The sequence below is a fragment of the Anser cygnoides genome, chromosome 2, assembly GCF_040182565.1.
Source record: "Anser cygnoides isolate HZ-2024a breed goose chromosome 2, Taihu_goose_T2T_genome, whole genome shotgun sequence".
NCBI lineage: Eukaryota > Metazoa > Chordata > Aves > Anseriformes > Anatidae > Anser > Anser cygnoides.
In genome coordinates, this window is record NC_089874.1 from 162850160 (window position 1) to 162873602 (window position 23443).

Here is a 23443-nt window from a genome sequence, read left to right on the forward strand (position 1 = left end):
TATGGATCTCTGGCATGGGTGTCTTGATGTCTTGTATAAATAGACTTGGACGAGTTGTTACTGGAGCTTCCAGTTCCCACGCTGATTCTTATCAAGGAAGATTAGTTCCCAGCCAAAGCTGTTTTTTTCTTTCTTTCAAGGGATTTATCGCATCAAAACAAGTCTGTGGCTTGCTGCAGTGCTGAAACTGCCACACTTACGTCCTCGGACTGGTAACGACCTGCTGAGCCACCAGAAAATGGGACGGGGTTGCTGTAGCCTCCTGGTTAGGGCTGGAATCAGGACCAGGTTCCTGTCTGGCAGCTTTGGGAGCAGATAATCACCCGTCTGCACCAGGGCTGAGACCGTGCCCCGGCGTTTCCATTTTGTGTCCCTGCCTTCAGAGCTCGTTGGGCAGCCGATGGCCCGATGGCATCGACTGTTTGCGGGCACGCTGCGGTACGGCCAGCTCATCCGCTGGGCAAAGCAGGCGGTGCTGCTTGAGAGGTGCCCACCCTGCTCTGTGGCTGGAATTAAGTTCATTTAAGGATTAGGTGATTGCAGTATGTTTCTAATTGCCCTGCCGGAGCAAAGCCAGAGAAAGAAATCAGGATATCGTGAACCATCCATGTAGATTTGGCTCCCCGATAGCATCCAGGCTGCTCAAGCAGCTGCCTGCAAGTGGAGGTGCGTTGTCAAAGTGCTGCTGAGATTGTCCGGCAGTAGCAGGGCACCGCCTCGGATGCTGGCTGCTTCCCTTGAACCCCAAGATGAACCCAAAGCACCCGGTGTTGCGTTTAGGAAGACTTCTCCTGCTCGCTCGGCTGGTGCAGGGCTCCGAGCTGCTGGCTGGCTTCGTTAATGGAGCAGGGACCAGCTCGTTTCCTCCTCCTTTGCATCATCTCATGAAACCGTGCCTTGCTTAGTATCCAGAAACAGCAAGTGCTGGGGGAAAAAAATAACTGCATGTGTATTCATGGCCCTGCTGTTGGGAGCCGCCGGCTCTGCCACCAGGGCTGAGCTGGGCTCGCTCGGTTGCAGGATGGGCAGCTCACCCCAAAAACCTCGGGGTTCCTCAGACTCGAGTTCCCTCTTGGCTTCCTCTCAAACCCGACGTCTTTCAGCTCTTTCTCCTTCAGATTCCTCGTGTTCAGCATAGAGTACACGTTTAGTTCCTGTTGCTAAATCGGAAATGAAATGATGGAACTGGTAAAGTCGGCAGTGGGGAAGCCAACCCCCATGCCATGGGAGCGTGATGTGGTTCTGCATAACGAGACTTGAAAGATGCACTCGCTGACGCTGTTACGGGTGTTAATAAAAAATTGTTTTCCTCGGGGGCTACACCATCTGTGAACACATTTCTGTGCTAAGAACTTCTGCAGAGGAAGATGCTCTACAACCTCCAGAGCCTGGAGTACGTCACGTAAAGGGCATAAACAAAATCTTCTCCATTTGGGTGGCCTGGCTCGTTCTGACCTCTCCACTTCTGATTCTGCCTTGTAAATATTAGCTAAGAGGGAAGAAGCTGTTCGGGACAGCTCTCACTTGTCTTTTATGGTTGACACCAAGGATATAAGCGGGTTCGAGAGCAAACCATGTATGTGTTAGTTTAGGCATGCTGGATTTATTGGGGGAAAGCCCACGGACTCTGCTAGAGACTAGTCTGAGACTTTTGAAAAAAATGCTGATGTTCTTCACGTGGATTGGATCTGGGCTGAACACTCTTAAGAACCTTTCTTTCCTTCGTTAAAATCACTGTATGAAAGATTTGGGGGCACTTCTGACCCTTTCTTTGATCCAGTAAGTCTGAGCAGCTGGGCTGGATGGGGAAACTCGAGCCATCAGCAAGTCAGGTCTTTGGTACTGGAGAGCATCTCGACATTGATAACCAGAGTCTCTTATCAAAAGCTTTGTCTGTTTTTCCTGGGGTTTGCTGATGGGCAAATCAGTGTGTCGCTTTGGTTCCGAGTGGTAAATTCCATTTTTTTTCCTATTAATCTGTGACTTCGGGTGGACTTTTCCAGTAGCAGTCTGTTGTACCTGCGATGGCTGTCCCTGGAGAGTGGAGGGAAGTTGGGCGTATCTCTGACCCAAATCTGTGCTCACTGCTTTGGGTCTGAAGGCGTAGGCTACGCAGCCAGTATCTTCCCTGGCAATCGAGCAGCTGGATGAAATACTTTAAGTGATCTAAATGAATGAGTAGACCGGGGCAAGGTCAGGAGGACTCAGGTGCAGACTCAGCTGTGCTTAAATATTTTAGTCTATAACTAAGTGGATTGGCATTGTGACCCTGAACATCTAGTAAGTATTGATAGAAATGAAACACCAGACTTTCGATTTATTGCCGATCCTGGTCTCGTGTCGTTTCTACAAGAGTGCCAAACACTGAGATTTCCAGTGTTGGATTCACCAGGGGTGGACATACCCTGGGTGGCCGGGCAAGAACGTTCCTCCCTCTCCTCCACCAGCACTCCCTTGTCTGTTGACACTGATTTTCCTGTGGCAATATGGAAGGCTAAATTGGGGAGAAAATTGCTTCTGCTTTGCGATAGCTCGTTCAGAGACTTGGACCCTCATGCTCTGTCCTCTGTGAAACCTTGCCGTGTAGGGCTTCTCCATAACGCACCGAGGGTGAGATGTGGGCTGCCAGAGCCGAGGTGAGGGGAGTCCAGAGCTGGCTCCTCTGCCTCGCTTTGTGCAGGTGCTAACCAGAGGGTCTTGGGGAATTTATTGAAGACCACGTAAAGGTGTGAATCCAGGCTCTTTGTGCCTCTGGTGCCGAGGGTGCTGCGATGACGCTAGACCCACGGGCTGCAGGAGTTGCTGAGCATCCGCACATCTGTGCGAGGTGGTGGGGCAGATTGATGCGAGTCCTGCCCGGGCTGTTAGGCAGCTCTTGGTTAATGCAAGCCCAGCGTGGAGATGGTGGCATTTCACCTTTACTCTTTGCCTCCTTCCGATGCCAGTTAATTCAGGCTTCGTTACCCTACAGCCGGCTTCGGAGGCTGGTGTTCACGAATGTCTGCACATCCCTGCGCTGCGCAGCAGCCCAAACTCCACGTTTGATTTCAGGTGTTCGTTCCACTTGTTCAGCAGCACACATACCGTAGGGGCTAAGCCTCTTAGCGGCGGGGGAAGCACTAGTTTATCTTTAATCTGAATCGTGATGTTCACCCTCTTGAGCAGGAACACAACATCCAAGTTTAAGACCCCGGACACGTCTTTATTCGCACAGCTGTAAACGTGACTGTCGTGATCTGCAGGAGGCTGAGGGACAGCGGATGGGGCAGGGTGGGATATGGGGTGGGCTGACTGAGCACTGCCGTTGCTTCCTGAGCATGTAGGACTTGGCAGAGTTAAGCTGTTGCTGTCGCCTAGCCAGCCGACCGCATCGGGGACTCCTGCAGGTACCGGTGTTGCCTGAATTCTTCCTCCTTTTAAAGCAGCCAGAAAACAGAGGGGAAGCACGTTTTGTTATCTCCCATTACAGGTGAAGGCTGATCGAGTTTCCGTTAACAAAGGGGAGCACTACAGGTGTTCTCCAGCAAGATTAAATGTGGCTTTGCTTACAAAACTGAAGCAGAGGATTCATGGACACTGCCCATTATGAGCCGCTCTCCACTGGCAGTGTTTTTGCTCCCTACTTTACTCGCTGCTGTCACGATATCTGAACCTGCAGATAGGAAACTGGGCATGCACTCGGATGGAGCAAGTTTCTGATGCGTGACCTGTAACTGGAACCGTGGCACTCAGGTTTGTGCGCTTGCTGAGTGTGCTATGGGGCTGCTGAGCCAGCCCGTTAACTCCTGGAGCAATTTGTTTTCTCTATTCCTATGCAAAACACCGAGGTCCACCCGAGCAGGGAAGGACCTGGTACCTTGGGGAGCTCGCTGGAGGTGCTCTTGGCTTATCTAAGGGAGCTGGAAATGGCCTAGGGCTGGTGCTTATGGTTATAGCCAGCTTTGAGAGCCCATCCTGGTCTCTGCCACGAGGAGCCCACAGCTGACGTATGCAGACCTTGGTGACTCAGTCTCAAAACTCAGTAGTTTGCTCTAAGGACCCTTCTATCAGCTGTGACCTTCACGTGTGTCTTACCATCGTGCAGATTTCGGTTAGCATCCGTGCCTTGAAATAACTTCACAACTGCAGCACGTCCCGCCAAATCCCTCCTTTTGCTGGCGCTGTGATGCTCGCATGGAGGTGGGGAAGAAGTGACCCCGTCCGGGTTATCTGTACAAATGATATCGGGGCCAGGAATAACATGTTACTTTTATTATACCTATATATATTATTTCTATTAGTTATATTTGCTAATAGCAATATTGAGATGTGGCTTTGGCATACCGATAGGTCCCATGAGTGATGCAGTGCCCCCCGATTGTGAAGGGGAAGGGAGGGGGCGACCGGTGCAGCGCTGCGTGGGAATGGGCTCACGTTGTGCGCGGGTACAAACACCGGGACTTAAACAAGAGCCCGCTGTTCTCCTGGGGGAATCTGGCTTCTTGTAATCAAATGCCCACTGGGAAACCGGTTTCCTCCAGTAAACTAATCATGCAGTGCAGTCCTTGGCTTGAGAACAGTAAGCGGCTAGGGAGATGTGGGTCCTGTTGTCTCTCACTCTCACGTGCCCGGAGAGCTGAAATAAAAGATCAGGAAATTGCAGAGTGCTGACCCCGTCCTGCACAGCGCAGAATGTTTTTGGTGTCTGCATGGCTTGAGCTTCCGGGGTGAAGGATGGCACTTCAAAATGAATAAGACTAAATAGCGAGGCAGAACACGGCCATTCAGTGCAAATTTAGCACTGTTTGTCAAACCGTAAGTCAGCTGTCTGCGGCTAATTACAGAGATGTCAGGGAGTTTTGAATTTGTCAGCTGAATTCAAGATCGTAGAGCGTTGCTTGTAAAATGTCTCTATTAAAAAGCAACAAATCCCTCAAAGAACAGCATATTTATTTGTGGGTTCTCTGGGGCTCTGGCCCATACTATTGTTCTGGCAGCCGTACAACGAGCTGATGGAGGGAGATGGAAAAGGTAAGCGAGGCAGCAGCGGTCCCTGGGCTAGGCAAAAAAATGAGTTGGACTCGATGATTGTGGGTCCCTTCCAGCTCCGGGTGTTTGAGAATTGGGAATGGGTCAGCTCTCCAATTCACTGGAGCTCTGCGTGGCCGCTGTGACTGGTCCCAGTCCCCCTGCGGGTGGGTGGCAGTGTGCTGTGCCTCCTCCTGCGGTGCTGAACTGCTCTTCGGAAGGATGAAAGCACCACGCCGGGTCCGGGTGGTGTGAGGGGCTCTGCTTGGAGCAGATAATCTCCGAGACCTTGCTCTGCCTTGCTTTGAACACTTGTCAGGAGGGAAGGGGTGCCCATGTCTTAGCTCACAAATGGCTCATTCTCAGTTCTGTGTCTGCCTGAGTCATAGAATAATTAGGGTTGGAAAAGACCTCAAAGATCATCTGATCCAACCATCACCCCACCACCAATATTACTCATTAAACCACGTCCCTAAGCACCACATTCAACCTTTCCTTGAACACCCCCAGGGACGGTGACTCCACCACCTCCCTGGGCAGCCCGTCCCAATGCCTGACTGCTCTTTCTGAGAAGAAATGTCTCCTAAATTCCATCCTAAACCTCCCCTGGCACAACTTGAGGCCATTCCCTCTGGTCCTGTCACTAGTTATCTGCGAGGAGAGGCCGACCCCCAGCTACCCACACCTTCCTTTCAGGTGGTTGTAGAGAGTCCTCGCAGCCCTTGTTGGTTCAAGGCCATCCAGGCTCGGGGCGGCCAAGGTTGAGGTCAGGACACCATGGAGGCTGTAGCCTTCAGCCGAGTGGGACAGGATGGAAATACAAGGGGGGCGTTTGACCTTTCCTGGATGGCTGGAGAATCTGGACAACCTGTCTTTGCTTCACTTCATTCATCAGCCAAGGCTGTGTCCCTCAGCTGTGGTGCTCCTCATTGCAGCACGTGGGCACTCTGCAGCACAGAGACTCTGGGCTGTTTTCCGACCTCTGGCTAGAGAGGGTTTTATGACAGTCTCTCCTAGGCTTCTGTGCCACAGAGGGTATTGTTGGTTTACAGATGAATAAACTGTGGCAAACAAACGGAGAGCATCTTTCCATTGCAAAGCTCAGGCGGTAAAGCTATCCCCAAAGCAACTCTCCTGTGTCCGTTACTCCTTAGCAATTAGTAGGTACCGGTAGAGAATTAAATCCGCTGCAGTAGGTGTTGACGAAGCTACGGTGAGAGTCCTTGCCCCAGAGCTTTCCTGTTTTCCAGAAGGACGAAGGGTGAATGTGAGTCAGAGCTGGATGCCCACATCCTCTCGTTTGCTCCCCCCCCGGAGCTGTCAGAGCACATCAGGAAGATGTTCAGCACCGTGAACCAATGTAGCCGCGAGAGCACGAATCAGAATCACAGAACTGTAGGGGTTGGAAGGGACCTCCAGAGACCATCGGGTCCAACCCCCCTGCCAAAGCAGTTCCCTAGAGCAGGCTGCCCAGGTAGGCGTCCAGACGGGCCTTGAATATCTCCAGAGAAGGAGACCCCACAGCCTCCCTGGGCAGCCTGTCCCAGAGCTCCGTCACCCTCACCGTGAAGAAGTTCTTTCTCATGTTGGTGAGGAACTTCCTGTGCTCCATTTTGTGGCCATTGCCCCTTGTCCTGTCCCCACAAACCACTGAAAACAGGTTGGCCATATCCCTCTGTCTCCCACACCTCAGGTTTTTGTAAACATTAATAAGATCCCCCCTCAGTCTTCTCTTCTCCAGGCTGAACAGACCCAGGTCTCTCAGTCTTTCCTCATAGGGAAGATGCTCCAGGCCCCGTATCATCTTTGTGGCCCTCCGCTGGACTCTCTCCTGGAGATCCCTGTTCTTTTTGTACCAGGGAGCCCAAAACTGGACACAGTACTCCAGGTAAACGAACCAGACGCCGTCCTCCAAAGCAAAGCCAGGCTGTGAGATCCTTCTGTGGGCATTGGGCCTTTGGCTACCCAAGGCCCTGTGGCTTCGACCCAGCACCAAAGCCAAATACCATTGCGACGTGGGACCAAACAGCCTTTTTTGAAGGGACAGAAGCCCTTTCATAGGACCGGTGGAGGACTTAAGCACTTGGTGTGTGGGACACGGGGGGTAGTGGGACTCGCATGCTACAAGCCTTGGCCAACGCGTCCGGTGGCAGATGAGACAGAGGAGAAGCGGCATCTCTGTGCTGTGAGCTCTGCTTTTGGCCAAAGAGCAGCAGGCCCTCGTGAAGTTCTGCATTGGGGTGAAGTGTTGAAAGTGCCCAGTGGGGTCCCCATCCCCAGGGATATTTAAGAGACATCTGGGTATGGCCCTAAGGGATGTGGTTTAGTGATGGAACTCAGTGGGCCATGCTGATGGTTGGGCTTGATGATCTTGAAGGCCTTTGCCAGCCTAGATGATTATGTCACTGTTGTGGTAGGAACGATCAGTCCTCATTTTGCACAAATTCACCACTTCTCTTAGTTGTGATGCTTCTTTTTCCACCTGTGCTTCCTCTCAGTGGCTGGGGAAGGAGCAGAAAGGAGCGGCCTCCAGGTTTGTCTCCCTTTTCTTACCCTGGGGCACTCCTCTGTGCTCGTGCCCTTTTTGTGGTGGCTGCATAAGGAGGCGATCTGTATTGCACTTGAGGCACCCTTGAAGGCATCTGGACACTTCTGCTAGTTTGGGATGTGGAAGGCTGCGATGAGAGGCCATGAGCATGAGGCTGATGAGCGTGATTAAAGCCTGAGGCCTCTAGCTGAACAGACGTCCACTTCCCTCTACATTTGTGCCACGTTGGCTCGTAGACATCCACCCGCCTTCGCTGCTGGTTGCGTTGGCCCCTTTCTACGGGAGCCCTCTCCTTGCCTACAGCCCTCAGTCTGGCAACTGTCAGAGCCCAATGCGAAGTTTGTTTGATTAGGCTCTTGGCAAATTGATAGAGGGATAGAGGATTACAGGAACAGCACTGATAACTAGCTCTCAAGCTGTTCCCCTGGTGCTCCATTAATGGCTTTGTGGAATTCCCATCTCTCTAACGCCTCGCATTTGGGTTGTCTTAAATCATTAAAAAGAAAAAAGAGTGCCTGCTCTCCGCGCTCCTGCCAAGTAGGTCAGTGTTTTCCCAGTTGTGCCGTTTGGGAAACGGAGACATTATTCAGAGCGACTTTCTCCAAGTTGCTTGGTGAGTTGAAGACAGGGCTGGAAGCACAATAATAGTTTCAAGCATTAGTTCAGCCCCAGTCCTCAAGTGAAAATAAGTCACTTGGCCTAATCAAAGCCAGATTAAAATAAATCTCAGTGAAACCTGGCAAAATAAACGGCGTATTCCTGAATTCTGCAGTGTAGGAGAAGCGATCTGGAAGATGGAAGGGGTGGGCAATTGGTGCTGCATAAAATGTGACAAACTCACCTCCTTGCGATGTCAGTATTAAAAATGCCACCTGATGCTTCCCGTAGGAAGAAATGAGCCCAAAAAGCGTTCTGGTTGTGCTACTACAGGGTGCTGTTGCTGATTTTTATTTTGGTTTTTTATTTTTTTTCCTGATCATAATAATAATTATTAAAAAAAAAAAAAACAGCAAGGCAGAAGCATCACCATGGTGTCTGTGAATCAAGCCAGGCTCAGAAGAGTTGGCTGCTATTCAGCTGCTCTTTACACAACTTATTAGGACAGTGGCATGCAGGTAATGATTAAAATGGATCGAGTTTTGAAAGGAGAAGGTTGGTTCATGTGACAGTGGGTTGGTGTCAGTCCGGCCGTCCTTCAGCCCAGTGGGGACAGAGTGGGGGTAGGGTGAGGTGGAGGGTTGTCCTGGCATGGGAGTGGGGAAAACACAGTGGCTTTTTGAGTTGCGATGTGTCCAACCCCTGCCTGCCTCTGGCTCGAAAGAATAAAAGCCACAGAGACCCTGCTTGAGCAGATCCGAAGCCATCAGTAGAAAATAGCTCATTTATGAAATGGGCACTTCTCGCTGGGAGAATCGTTACATTCAGAATCCATCCTCTGTTATAATTTTATTTTAATATGGAACTACTTGGGGTGAGTTGTTACTCAGGACATTTTTTAGGCAGAAGATGACATTAGGGAAACGAATACGGAGCATGAAAAATGTGTCACAGTGTCATTCTGTGGCTACTTGCCTGAGATATTAATTATGTAGGATTTTAAGCTCAGATCTTGTGTTGATTACTCCATGGCTGTCCAGGTCTTCTCCCAACACCGAGTGCTTGGACAGAACAGGATTTTGCCGTGCCCGCAGTTAGGCTCCTGGCTGGCAGGAGGACCTCTCCTAGGGTCAGGTCTCCTGTTCTCTTCCTTTTGCAATCAGAGCCCATTTTTTCATCCTTTGCAAGCCATCTGCTGCAGCTGCGAGCTCAAAACTAATATACAGTAAGGTCAGGCTTGCCTTTTTTTAATTTCCCTTTTTTTTTTTCCTGAAATAAGGCGGGTCTCAGGCAGGCGCTGTCGTCTGGAAGCATCAGGATTAGAGCTCGGTTCGTGTACGGGAAATAACTCGCGCGGCTGCTGGCGCGCTCTCCTCCTGTTTATAATTGCTCTGTTCGGGTTCTTGTACCAGGCGTATTGTGAACGGGCTTGGAAGTGGGGAAACTGCAAACCTCGTGAAAAGAAAAAAAATATAGCCAAAAAAAAGAAAAAGCAACCCCTTGTTTCCCATCCCAGCATCACGTCTTCAGGAGCCCGGCTAATTAAGCTCCTCCGAACGAGCCGCCTGGCCCCGGCGAGCGGCTCCTCGTTGGTTCCCTCCGCTGCCGAGCGCCGGGGGAGGCCGGGCGAGGAGGGCAGAGCCTTCGCCTTCACCCACCCACGCTGCTCCCCGGGGCAGGGCGCGCTGCCAGCCCCTCTGCCGGCAGCCCGCGAGCTCCGCGGGGAGGCACGCAGCGACGCGCCGAGCTCCGGCTGCGCCGAGCGCCCCGCGTTAAGACCCCGAAGGCGGATGTGCCGTCGTGGCCCACGAGGAAGAAGAGGCAGCCCCGAAGGCTCGTCTCCCGTGCCGTGCCTTCCGGCCCGGAGGGATGCTGCGGGATGGCAGAGGAGGGGACGACGGGACGGCTCTTTGGAAGGAGGTGGGCATCGGGCTGGTGAATGTGGCTTCGCTTTGCTGGGCAGAGAGCGTTGGGAAAGCTGCTTCGAAGCTGAAGCGTCCCACGAACGTGATTTTCCTTTTGCTTTGCCCGGCCTCGGTTGTGCTTCTGGATGTGAAAGCCCGGAGAATAAAACGCCCCGCTGCAACCTGTCCTCTTGTGTTCGCGCTGCCCAGCGGCTGCGGGAGCGACCTGGTGCCAAGTGGGGCCAGGATTCAGGGGGCTTCCCCGCTCGGAGCTGGCAGCGGCTGAGCGCCTGGAGCTGCCGGTGCCAAGGCTTTGGGGACGGGGAGGGAGGGGAAGCCCCGGGGTCTTCCCCCTGGGCAGATGGAGACCTGTCAGCCGTTTTGGCAGCGGGCGGCGAGGGGCTTCTGGGCTGAGCCACTTAAGTGCTGCAGAGCTGAAGGTGCCTGCTGTCGCTGGTTCTCCATTTTCTATGGGCTTCTTCGGAGTTTCGTGGGTGCTGGGTTTGTTTTCTGCGCCGAAAGCCAAGCAGCAGAATGTCGCATACTCCTCCGTACGCCTTGCTCCCCATAAATGCTCGTGCTCACATGGCCAGCCCTCGCATACAGCCGCTACCCGGCGGCAAAGGCCAGCTGTAAGCAGTGCTTAAGGACTATTGAGAGCAGGCGCTGGCTGGCAGGGGGACAGCCTTGCTCTTAATTGCTCTTTTCCACCCTCGCTTGCTGTGACCGCATGGAAGCGCTCGGAGGGCTGCCAGGAACACTGCCGCCTCTGTTCCCCGCGCAGACGGCGGCCGCGGTGCCCCCAGCCCCATGGCGCACGGGACGGTGCCGGAGGCACCGCGCCGCCAGAGCCCGGCACGCGTGATCTGCACGGCCCCGGCCAGCAGCAGCAAGCGCTGCCCCGGGTCCTCGCCGGCATTTGCTAATTTCTTCTAATTGGGCGAGCCTTCGTCTCGTATCCGGGCCCTCGCGCCGCAGGGCTGCGCGTGCGTCGCTGCCTGGGATCCTTCGCTTGGGACCGAGATGTTTTCCCGGTGAGCTGCTGCACTGCGGAGCTCGGGCAATGAGCTTTTTGTGCTCCGATTTCGGAGTCGATGCTTTTTTGTACTCTAATCAAGAGGGTTTTGATGCTGTAATTAAAGACATGGGCTTAATGGGCATTCTGTGGGATGTAAATTTGTCGAAAAATACAAGTCAAACTTTTGAGACCAAAGCGCTTTTGTGCTCACTTAGTCTATTGTAATTAGGGGTGTGGTGCTTAAGGAATATTAATTAGTCCCACGGGTGAGGTTGGGGAGCCAGAAAAATGCCGCCTCCGCCCCTGCTCCCCGGTGGGAGTTTGGGGGTGGCGAGAGCAGGAGCTGCACATGGGAGGGAGCGAGAGGCAGGGAGCGAAATTCCCCCTCCTTTAAAATAAACAACAATAATAATATCGTAAAAAAAACTCCTCTGGGAGCCGGGCGCACCTTCCTTGGGTAGCTGGCTCTGCCAGGCGAGTTCAAACCACCCCCGTCGTTCCCCCGGGGGTAGCGGTTGCCTCTCGAATTGCGACAGATCCGTAGCCGGGGCTGGGAAGGGGGCGGTCGGGTGCCTGGAAAACAGCTGGGGGGGCTGGCTCCAAATGTCCCCAGCCAAGGATGGGAATGGGACAGGACCCCAAGGACATGTGGGTGAGCCCCTCTGCTTGCGTGAGAACCGGTGCCGAGCGAGCCGCTGGCTCCGTCCCCGGCACACGGGGCGAGAGGCTCCGTGGCTGCGTCCCGGAGGCGTCTCGCTATCCTTAGGGTATCCAAATGATGGATTAATTACCCTGCTAGTCCCTGGGAATCCCAGCAGGCTTCCTGCCGATGGGAAACGGGGCAGGGACTGAGCGGTGGTTGCGTAGGCAGAGGGCTGGTGGAATTTGGTGGCCGACCCGGCGCGCGGTGCCGGCACGCTCTCCTGCGTCGGGCTGGGCTTCAAGGAGGACGGTTGGAACAGGAAAATGTCGCAGCCTTCTCTTCCCAAGCCTTAAAAACAATTAAAGACAGCCCGGCCTGGGAGAGAAATAGCCGTAGTAATTACAGGGGTAAAGGCAGTGATGAAGGAGAAGGGAGAAATGATAGGACGGAGTTATCAATTAGATAGTGACTCAGGAGAGCCGCGCGGCAGAGGGAGAAATTGCTGACGAGGAGCTAGCTTCGTGGCTTCCCGGCGTGTCCAAAGCTTGTTCTCAGCCGCAGTGCGGGCCCATTATCTGATGCCAAGGATGTACTCGTTGGTCAGGCAGGAGAGCTCAGCTTCCTCCCAGTATCATTTAGGCTGGTGGTGTTTGGAAAAGGGAAACAGAAGGCAAAGTTTGGATGACTTAGTGAAAATGTCAGTAACTTTTGGCAAATAACGGTAGGAATCAGACCTCCAGACCATCATTTTTGCAGTGAGTCTTGGAAATTGAGGGAATCAGATCTAGATAAAAGTCAGTAATGTGCTGATGTATTAAAAGGCCAGGCAGAAGGGTCTGGGTGGCTGCTCTGGCAACCTGGTGCTTGGCTGGCACTGGGCCGTCAGGCATTGTGACGGGTTGCCCAGGGAGGTGGTGGAGTCGCCGTCCCTGGGGGTGTTCAAGGAAAGGTTGGACGTGGTGCTTAGGGACATGGTTTAGTGGGTGATATTGGTGGTAGGGGGATGGTTGGACCAGATGATCTTGGAGGGCTTTCCAACCCTAATGATTCTGTGATTTAGTGGTGCCACATCGTCCATTAGCAGGAGATTGAGTATGGGTCACGTTGGCGCCAGCGATTTGGCGTCTATCGGGGAAGTTGATCTGATGTTGTTATAATGATGAGGATTGAAGTGGCAAGTAATCAAGGGAACAAACTGGACCTGGCTTACTTGGTGAGCTGTCCCTGCTGGTGGCAGGACCTGGGGACCCAGTGGGGACATCTCTTGAGTTCATGCCTTGTAGGGCACACAGGTCGCTGGCACTGAGGTGCCCATGGCTAACGGGTGCCCAGTGCCCACGGCTCTCAGCTCAGCTGAGAAGAACGATCGCATCCAAGTACTGGGGCTAGAGTATTTGAACTAGAAATTGGGCTCAAATTCCTTTGGATGGAGGTCAGGTGAGCAAATTCTAACACAGAAGAAATACTTCCCTAAGAAAAGCCCTTTAAGCTGCAGAATTTCTGTTTTGAAGTTGAAACTAGTTCTAGGAGGTGTGAGGGCCTATGTTATACAAAAAGTCAGAGCAAGATAAGTTCTGAGTTGTAGCACGAGATCGCTTTTTAAAATATTGATTTCTCTGGCAGCTGCTAGCTGTTTTCCTTCGAGATCTGGGTAACCCAGTTTCTTCTCCTGCAGTGACTGTAGGAATGAGACAGACTTGAGTCTGGTACTGGGCATGGCACCGCGACACGCAGGATTCCTTCGCTGTAGGACTTGAGGAGCAGAGTCCCAGAACGGTTGAAGCTGGAGGCACCTCTGGGGTCATCTGGTCCCCCCCCACACCCATCAGGACCCCCCATCTGGTGCCCAGCCCCACGTCCAGGTGGGTTCCCCAAGGAGGAGCCCCCAGCACCTCCCTGGTCCCGGTGCCAGGGCTCCAGCACTCATACCACGAGGGCTGGCGCGCCTGGAGCGATGCAGCAAGTTGGGGGAACCCCAGCACTCGGGCGTTGTCTTTCTGTTTGGGTGCACTGACTTCCCAAGGCTCTGGGGACAGATTTGGCTTTGTGTAGGTGGGCCAAAGTGCCCTGAGAACCTCTAGAGCTGCAGAAAGCAGCATCGAACAGAATGAAAGAGATTCTTCACTGTAAGGGTGGCGAGGCACTGGTACAGGCTGGCCAGAGGAGCTGTGGCTGCCCCAGCCCTGGAGGTGTTCAAGACCAGGCTGGATGGGGTTTTGGGGCAACTTTTGGGGATTTTGGTCTGGTGGGAGATGTCCCTGCGTATGGCAGGGGATTGGAATTTGATGGGCTTTGAGGTCCCTTCCAACCCATCTGTGGATCTGCCAGCATCTCCCCCAGAAGTTCTGGTTTGTGTCCGTCCTCTGACACACGCGGTGCCCACCCGGAACGTGCAGCCTGGGGGTGAATAACCTAAAAAGCCCCAAATGACTCCTTGGGAGGCTTGGAGACGGGTTTGTTCTCAAGCATACTTGATTACTGCCTCCTGAGCTGCATCTCCATAAAAATGCTGCTCTGCAGTGAGCTGTGGTACCGGGTGAGACGCGTTTTCTCCCCAAGGCGAGAACCCCTTGGATCCGGGGAGCTGCAGGATCTTCGTGGGAAGGGTTTGTGCTCCCTTCCTGCCAAGAGACCCTGGCAAAAATGCTTCAACACCCTTGGGCACTGAAAGCTGCTTCGAACCCTGGGCTCTGCATCCCCACTGCAGCTAGCGGCGGGTCACGCAGGAGCGCGAGCACTGCCGGCCTCCGCTCCCTACTGCAGGCACTTGCTGCCCCCTGACATAACCAGGAGGAATTCAACACTTTGTGATAATAAACGTGCACGCCCTGAGGATGCACAAGTGCTGCAAGCGTAGGTCTGCTGGTGTTTTGGGTTAATTCGGGAGGATGTGTGGCGTGCCGGGACTGGACGCCGAGGTGACCAGGCTTCCCCGGGGCCGTGCCGCTGGGAGGCGCCGGGTCAGGTCTCGGTGCGCTGCCCGCCTTCCTCTGCAGCGGCTGAACCACAAAGCGCAGAGGGGAGCGGGGATTAAAAGGAAGCAATTTGCATGCAGTTGCGTAACGAGGTTGCAGGAGGCTGGGGAATAGAACAGCATCGAGAGACCGCGACACGAGGCGGTATCCCGTGATCCGAAGGCTCCGGAGGTGGCTCTGGAAGAGCTGGCTGCAGTAACTCGCTGCCACGCCATATCGCTCGGAGGCTCCTTCCCGAGACAGGTCGGGCTTTCCACAGCCCCTTACCCTCGGTGCTTCTTCGGGTGGCTCAGGGCTTGGGAACCTCCGAGCACAGCCTCGGCAGCCTCGCCAGGCCCCTTGCCTGAACATGAGCATGAAAAATGCTCCGTTAGGAGGTGGGACAGTTCCATCCATTCTCTTTCTGCCAGGGAGAAATGGCTTTTCATATCAAGTAGGAAATTGCTTGTATCAGTTTGCATCCCTGTGCAACAGATATTTTTTTCCCCCGTCATTTATTCAAACCGCTCGTTCTCCATCCTCTGTGTGTGGCTCTGTGGCAGCTGCGGTGGTTGGATGCAGTTATTTTTGCAGCACCATTAAAGTAAGCACACCTTCAGCTACCGTTGCCTTGCATGTCGTCGTGTCACCGCTTTTTTTCTCCCCAAGTTGGAATTCTCCAGGGGAAACGTATAAAGTCTGCTGTGCACCTGGGGCAGCTCAGTCTAGCTCAGGGTGCTGCCGGATCGTGCACGGCTCGCGTGTGCTCCCAGTCGTGCTTCTGGGCGCTGGGGGTTAGGTGCAGGGATGCGGTGCTCAGACACTACCACCCAACGCCAGATTGGTGCCATCTGGGCCAAGGCAGGTCCACGTGCACCCAAAACCAGAGGCACTAGCCAAAAAATTGGGCACAGCAGCCAAGAAGAGCTGCCTTCCCGTGGGATGTCTGAAAAAGGTGCTGCAGGGAAGGGCACGGCAGGGATACGGGACTGATTTCCCAGCGAGGAGCCCGAGGGAAAACTCGGTCTGGGACTCTGTTCTGTGCTGTGTTAGAGAGATCCTTCCGAAATTTTCCTGGTGTGGCGGTGTGCGACGCTGCTGCGTGACTGTAGAAGAGCTGAACTCAAACGGGAAGGCCAGGGGGAATAAATGGGGCATAAATGGTGGGGGAAGCGTTGCGAGGCAGCGCGAGGAGGCGGCAGGACCTGGTCCTGGTAAGATACGGCGCCTGCGTGAAGCAGCGAAGACTGAAGCCAGGTTTCCTGCGTGGTTTTTGTCACTCCCCATCTGTGCAATGCTAAAGGAAAGGTGGATGGGAAGTTCCAGCCTCCAGCTGGACCGGAGGCTCCCCCTGGACCCCAGACAGCACTTTTGGGCCGGGAGGGTGCCGGAGCCTTGGCACCGGGACCAGGGGCTGGGGGTTCCTCCTGGGGGATCCCCCAACCCACCTGGGGTGGGGCTGGGAACGGCTGGGGGGGTCTGGTGGGGTGGGGGAGACACAGAGGTGCCTCCAACCTCCGCCATTCTCTGATCCTGCAGTCTGCACCCGAGTCCTGCCGGCTCTTTGCATGCACGCGGGGTCAGACCGTGGACTGACCCCGACCAGGAGGCGAGCGGCGTTTGGGAGTGCCCCAGTGAGGGGTGCTGGGGGTCTTCTGGGGGTCTGGCCCACCCCCACGCCATGTGCTTCAGGATCCTTCACCAGCAAGCACAAAGCCAGTGCTGGAGTGTTTTTGAGCGGCGTGTTCCCTCCGGAAGCGAAGCCCACATGCTCCGTCCGTCGCCGCCGTGCAGCACCTCACCGGGCTCGGTGTGCTCCCAGCCGCAGCAGAGGAACCTCGCCGTGCCGCTGTGCTTCTCCTGTTGTCCCTGCGAGGAGCAAGCCCAGTTGTCGGTGGCTGGGGAATGTTGGCAGCAGCCTTCGGGAGGCTTCCCGGGGCCTCGCGACGTGCAGATGCTGCAGGAGGAGCATTCCTCCGCCTCCCCGCCCCGGGCTGCTATGCTTTGCGTTGCGATGAACCCAGCCACCCGGAGAAGTAGGTTAAATACCAGGAATCCGAGCGTAGCTCGGCTCAAGTCGCGCTATCGGAGCAATTTATCTGGCTAATTTTAGCAAAATGTGTTATTAAGTGGATTAAGGTAATTAAACATTGTTATCGTTAATGGCTGACATGATAACGTGCCCTGCCACGGGGGCCGCTCTTATCCGAAACCTCGCCGTAGGAAAGCCGGGCCCACCAAGGATGATGACAGCCATCACTCAGGCAGCACGACACGTTTTTAGCCCTTTAGTGGTTTTAGGTTTAGGTTTTGTATTTCGTAAGTGTGTGCCTTTAATTAAAGTCTTTTGCAGCGTGGGTTTTTTTTGTTGTTTTTTTTTTTTTTTAAATGCTGCTCACCGAGTGCTGCAGACCCCCTCCGAGAAGCAGGCAGCGTCTCCCAGAAGCCAGCCACCACCGAAGCAAGCCGAGGGCCGTTCTCAGCCAGCAGGAGCACGAGGAGCCCCAGGATGCATTGTCAGGGCAGGACTCACTGCCACGCATGGCACGGGTAACGGTGGCTCTGATTTTCAGGGCTGCAGGCATCGGCCTCGGTTGGGAGCGTATGGAGAGGGCCTGCCCATGCTTTGGCAGGGGGTTTGGACCCAACGATCTCTTGGGGTCCCTTCCAACCCCTGCAATTCTGTGGTTCTGTGCCCAGCAGCAAGCAGGGCTGGCAGCGCGCTGAATGCCCTGAACGGCTCCAGCTCCATGCAGAAGCTGCGAGGTTCGAGGCCCTTTTGCCTTTGTTTCCGTACCGAATTAGCACGCGGCGCTCTTTTCTTTCCGTGCCTGGCTGTGGCTCTCCCGGAACCTGGGGGAGGAGGAGAACAAAGCGAGGCGCCCGCAGTCTGTCATTTTGGAGGCAGCGCGTGGCTGTTGACAAATCGGCGCGGTGCACGGCCCACCTTCGGGCCCCGGAGGAGGGGATTTAATGGCAGGTTTCTGCGCTGTTCCCCCGGCTGGAAATAACGCGGCCAGGCCTCCGGAGCGTGTTGGTCCCTGGAACTGCCAAGTGCTGAATGCTTCTGCGTGCCCTGTTGGATCAGTTCAGGCCACCCTGCTGAACAGGACGAAGGCAAAACCTCCACAGATGGCTCTGGGCTGCTCTGCTGGCTGGGAGCAGCAGAGCCATAATCCCCCAAATGGGGTTTTTACCCAGAAAGTGCTCAGTGGAACGGGAAGGAAGGCGTAGCATAGGCCCGAGGCCGGAGCCACTCGCCTTCTGTTGGGCATCCCACATGCTGCAGCGCTCGGAGCAGAAAAGCGACGAGGTTTTGGGGCGAGATCTCGGAGTTTTGGCTTCTGCAGGGAACGCCAGGCTCTGGAAAACGCCAAATCTTGGAGCTTTGCCCCTGCACCAGCGCTGCAGCCCGGTAATTGCGGACACGCTGTCCTGGCCACCAAGGATTCGGCCTAGCAGAGGACCTTGGCCTTGCTGTGTTGGCATGGAGGGCATCACGTTAGTGGCAGCCCTTGGTGAGAGCTGGGCTTCACGGCGTGGGGAAGGGGCCAGGAGCGGATCTAGCTGCCGCCTTCCCCTCTGTGATGGAGAGAAGAGAGCACCAGGCTCGCCCGTAGATGCGGCACATGAAGGGTGAGAGGCGATGCACGGCTGCACTCGTGGTGGGGCCTCGTGGTGGGATCACCCAAGAATGGTCTCCTGGAGCATCTCCGAGACCCCCATTTACAAAGATTTCAACACTGGACCAAAAAAGGCCCTGAGCAGGATCACTTCAAGGACACCTGCGCCCAAGGGAGGAAGGGAGGGTGGCCCCGGTGAGCTCCAGAGATCTGTTCCAGCCTCCAGTGTTGTGAAGCAGGGCAAGGAGACATCAGGCTGTGGCTCCCGTGCTGGACGCTTTCCATCTCCCATACAGACCAAGGACTGAGCGCTTGAGAGGGGTTTGTTCCCGTCCCTCGGGGGGTTATTTATTTATTTATCTACTGATTTCTCGGAAGGTGCACGTGGTTCTCCCAGTAACCTTAGTTCCAGAACACTTGCTGCATCCTCATCTCAAATTTCCCCCTCCTTTTCCTTGCGCTGGCGGGGACTTGGAAGCTTCCTTCCCCTCGCATAAAGGGACCTCCTGCTGCCTGGGGGCTCCGGGAACCCCCTGCAATACAAATCCGAGATGCGTAGAGGGGAGGCCAAGCTTGTAGGGCCGTCCGGAATCCGCTGCTGCTGCCAGCGGAGGCTCTGGAGGCAGCAAATGCTCTCGCACCTGCCAAGTCACTCTCGGGGGATGTTATTCACTTTGCTTTGGGCTTTTGCCCTCTGTGCGGCTTTCCTTCTGCAGAGCTCGCGCCAAGGATGGGCAGAGCATTTTGCTTCACCCCACTGATGTTATTTATGTATAAAAGTAGCCCTTGTAGGTGACAAGTTGTTCGCTGACATCCCTGCTTTCTCTCTCAAGGTAAAACGCCCAAGTTACAGTCCCAGACTGACCGAAAAAAAAAAAAAATCGCTTTTATTTCTGGCATTCCATTTTTTAAGTTTCAAGGTTGGTTAGCCCTGTCTTGCCGCTGTTCGCTCTCTCCTTAAGGTCAGCTGCTTTTCCCCCGGGAGAGCGGGGACAGAAAGCAATTTTGCTCACGGGCTTCGCTGCGTGCGCCTCGTAAAAATTGACTTTGTCGTCGCACCCAAGGGCACTCGTGGGAAGTCTTTGGCTCTGCTGGGGCGCGTTTCGGTAGCGTGCCTTGTAGAGCAGCACCGGGATTTTGTGCCAGGCTGAGGGACGGTTAAGAAAAACATGGAAAACCTGGTGCAGAAGGGCGGCCTTGCTGCTGACCGTGCGGTAGAAGTAATGCAATAGTTTTCCATTGATACAAGCGGTTATTTCCTCACATGGGAGCTTTGTGATACGGCGTGAGAAGGTGTGCACGCCAGAGGTAGGGATCCAGGACTTCTTAGTTCCCTTTTTTTTCTTCCAAACAGGTCAATTTTAAGTTGAACTGCTTTGCTTACGTGCTGTTACCGTATCAGAAATAACAAATCTGATTTCGAGCAGGAACACGTGGTGTCGTCGACTCTGCCCAGCGCCCGCCTTCCCTCCCGTAGACACCCCGGAGTCCTGGGATGGCTGAGGTTGGAGGCGCCTCTGGGCCCCTTTACGTAGACCTAGCACTGGAAATGCAAAGCATCCGCAGCCCCTGCGGGGCAGGATTGGTCCCTTGGGGGACGAGGGGTTGGGGTCGTGCTGGGGGCTCTGCGGGAGGAGGGGGCCGGGACCCATCGGGCTGCTGGAGGGCAGCGTTTGGGGAGCTGGGGGGGGGGGGGGATTTGCTCCTTTATCTCCCTTCTGAGCCGCGCTGGCAGATTGAGTGGCAGATTTCGCACCAACTGTGCCGAGCGATCGGATCCCGCGCCCGGGCACGCGGCGTGCTACCGGAGGGATTTGTCATAGCGCGGCATATGGCCGGGTGTCGGCGCGGGCAGCAGGCGTTTCCCCTCCGTTCTCTGCCTGCTCCGTGTGCCCGGCTGGGCTTGGAGGAGCAATGCAGGCGCTTTGCTTTCCTCTGCGTGTCCTGGTGGGTGGGGGGGGCAGCAGGAACCCACCCGGCGCACAGCTCTTGGATTTCTGCAACGGGTGGAGGGGTTTTTGCTATGTCCACCTGCCTGCAGCAGGCTTCCCGCTGCTCTGCCAAGGGATTTTTTTGTATTTTGGTTTGTTTTGTGTTTTTTTTTTGTTTTTTTTCCTGTGGCTTTTGTTTTTTTGTTCTTGTTTTTGGTTTTTTTTGCTAAGTGAGATTGCTGTCTAGATTTCTGTCCAGGGCTGGCATCTCGGTGCTTTGAAGCAACGAGCGCTTTGCGTCTTACAGCGTTATCTGCAGGTCCTACAAATACCACCCCATCGCCGTCGGGAAGAGGGGGAGGACGGCTTCCAAGCGTCCTCTTCCTCCCAGCGCAGCACCGAGAGGTTATCTGATATTTCGGTGGGAGCCGGCGCTTGCTGGCAATCTCCCCGTGCCGCGGGGAAAGGTCATCTTGTCTTACAGCCTCTAATTGCTCCCGGCATCCCAGGGATTTTTCGGGCTGAGCTCCACGTCAGCAGGACGTGCAGCAACCGAAAGGGTTAAACGGGGTCTGCGCTGCCTGTTCCCCCCCTCGCCCCCAGCCCAGCCACGATGGGAAATGAAACCGCGTCCGGAGCCGGACAGGTGGCCGCTTTTGGCCCCAAAACGGGGCACATCACCTGCTCGGGAGCAGCTGCCGCCGCAGGGCTCGTGCGTGGCTTAGAGCAGGGTCCTAGGCAGAAATGCCCCCAGCGCCGCGCTCGCCTGGCCCCCGCTATTTCCTAAATATTTCGGAGGCCAAAAGCGCAGCGCGTGCTTTCAGCAACTGGCACTAATGCTTCGAGGCTCTGCTGCAGCGACCTTCTCTACGGCTCTGCGGTGAAGGCAGCAAGTGCTGTTCCCCAGGGACTGTTCCCCCGGCATCATCCGGTGTCTTCCTCTCCTCTCCACGATGCCTGCGTGAAGCACGTGGGATAGGGCCAGCTCGGCACGGGGACCACAAATCAAATCCATCAGGGTGCGTATTTAGGGGCTTCCACTCCGCCCTCGGGTCGTCCCCATCCGGGCTTCACCTCGTTTGCTTTCTGAGGCCGTAAATTAAGTCCTTGTCCCTCAAGCTTAGGTCGGCTTGAAGTCACAGCTGCATCGAAGCGAGGTTTTTCTTGACTCCAGGAGTCAAAAAATTAAAAAAATGAAACGGCAGTCGGCGCGAGGAGCGCCCCGCACACTTGGCTAGGAGGGCTGGGATTCGGCAGCTGCGACCGCTCTGGAATCCGCGCCTGCTCCGCTCCCTCGCCGCCCCGCCAGCACGGGGCCAGCTGCCAGGCTGAGAGCTCTTCCCCTGCCCATAATTCTGCTTTTTTTTCCCTGAAAGTTGTTTTTCCCCTAAAAGCGGTCAGTCCCCCTTCGGGATGCTGATGCACGGCCTCGGGTGTGCTCGTTTTCCAGCGCTGGGAATTGAGGCGATGGGATTCGGAGAATTCCCTTCCTGCAGAGGTTTTGGGAGCAGGGGAAGTTTCTCGCTCCGGATTTTTGTGGGATTGTGACAGGTTCTTGCTTGCTCGTGGGCTTCTGGCAGATAGCGTAAAGTTCAAAGCATTCCTCTCAGTGTTTCACACTTCCAATATTGCAGGGAGATTATTACTATTAATAACACATTAATCATCTTTCCTCTGAAGATTTCAGTTGGAAAAGCAAAATAAGATTATTATTTTTTAAGCAGCATCAGAGCCAGCACTGGCAAGTCCCCGTGCTCGGGTGATCTTCTTCAGTCGGTTTAATTTTTAGAAACTTCGGCGCTGAAAATTCGGGTTGGTGAGCGCAACGCTGACACCGGAGCCGTGCTAACGTCGAGACCCGACTCGGGGCGGCGCGCATGGCGTGCGCTCGCGGTGCCAGCAGAGACGAAGCTGCCGCCCGTCCCCAGAGACCCGTCCCCATGGTGCAGCCATCTGCTGCACTGCCTGCAGGAGCTGCAGCTTCCCCCCTTGGTCCCTTGGGGGAGAGACACCCTAAAACCCAGCTCTGCTTGGGCCAAATCCATCCCATGTCCCCGGCGGAGCCGCGTGGATGATGCGTGAGATGTCTTGCTTGCGGGAGAAGGTCTGGTTTGGCTGGAAACACACGTGGAGACTGAAATAAAACCGTGCTGGATCCTTCTGGCTGGGGGCTGCTCCTTGGGGATCCCCAAACCCGCCTGGACGTGGGGCTGGGCACCAGCTGGGGGGGGCCCTGATGGGGCAGGGGGGACCCGGAGGAGTCTCCAACCTCTGCCGCCCTCGCTTTCGGTGCACGACCTGAGCCACCTCCGGAGAGCACGCTGACTGCACCCCTGGGTGCCCGGGCAGGCACCGTGCATGTCCCAGCTCTCTGCTCTCCTCACCCCCTCCTGTGGGGGCTGTGTCTGCTCTTCCCCCTTCTTGCTCATGGCCTGGCACCCTTCAGCTCTCTCTTGCACCCTTTTTGTACGGCAGCCAGCAACGCGGTGGCTCAGCATCCCGCACGGAGCTCCCCGGCCCTGTTTCCTTCCATCAAAACCTCCTGGGGGCTGCTGTCCTCCAAACCTCGACCCCCCCCAGCCCAGCGGAGCAGACAAGGAAGTTTTCAGAGAGAGGCTCCCATAACCTCCAGCTGAAGGCTGAGCAGCTTTACAAAGCCTGAGGTCAGCCCGGCGCGTCCGCGGCTTTCACGCGGACACTCGATTCATCGCCGCCTGTTCGCGTTATCAGCTTTCTGGCAGCTTTCTCCACTTTCGGGGGGGGGTTTAAAGGAGATAACGCATAGCCCAGGCTCGCGCCGTGAAGTTCGGATTGGGAGCATCCGCCCTCGCCAGAGGTCGAACTTGCCCCGATAAGAGGGGAGGACATCGGAGCCGCCCGATCCTCTTTCCAAAGCCGCCCTTTGAAGCCAGTGCCGCGTCCCCGCGTCCTCTAGGCCAGAAGCGATGCGATGACACCAAAGTCATCGGCACAAAATGGGTGGTGGGGGGGGTCCGAGAGCTCCGTGCCTCTGCCTAGACGTCCCCGGGACGGGGAACCACCCGGGTTGGGCCTGGCAGTCCCAGAGGCCCTCTCCAACAAGACGAATTTGGTGAAATTCAGGGGGCGAAGCAGGACCTGGCCGTGCCGGCCGCGGCTGGGTGTCCTATTTCACAGCCGCCCCCGGGCTCGTCCTCCTCGAGCTCCTCGCGTTCTCTTTTGAACCCGTTTGTGTTTTT

General features: G+C 55.3%; 1 protein-coding gene across 4 annotated transcripts in view; it reads left to right on the forward strand.

The window, feature by feature from the left end:
- The window catches only part of ARHGAP39 (Rho GTPase activating protein 39), a 100182-nt gene that overhangs the window by 37883 nt on the left and 38856 nt on the right, over window positions 1-23443 (forward strand). For 3 of the 4 annotated variants that reach the window (XM_048055872.2, XM_048055875.2, XM_066990843.1), the window contains exon 1: window positions 9125-10072. The exons of the other annotated variant lie outside the window; for it this stretch is intronic. In XM_048055872.2, the coding sequence (XP_047911829.1) occupies window positions 10032-10072 (41 nt within the window). In that variant the 5' untranslated portion in view covers window positions 9125-10031. Of the gene's footprint in view, window positions 1-9124; window positions 10073-23443 lie in introns of those variants that run through there. 4 annotated transcript variants of the gene reach the window in all.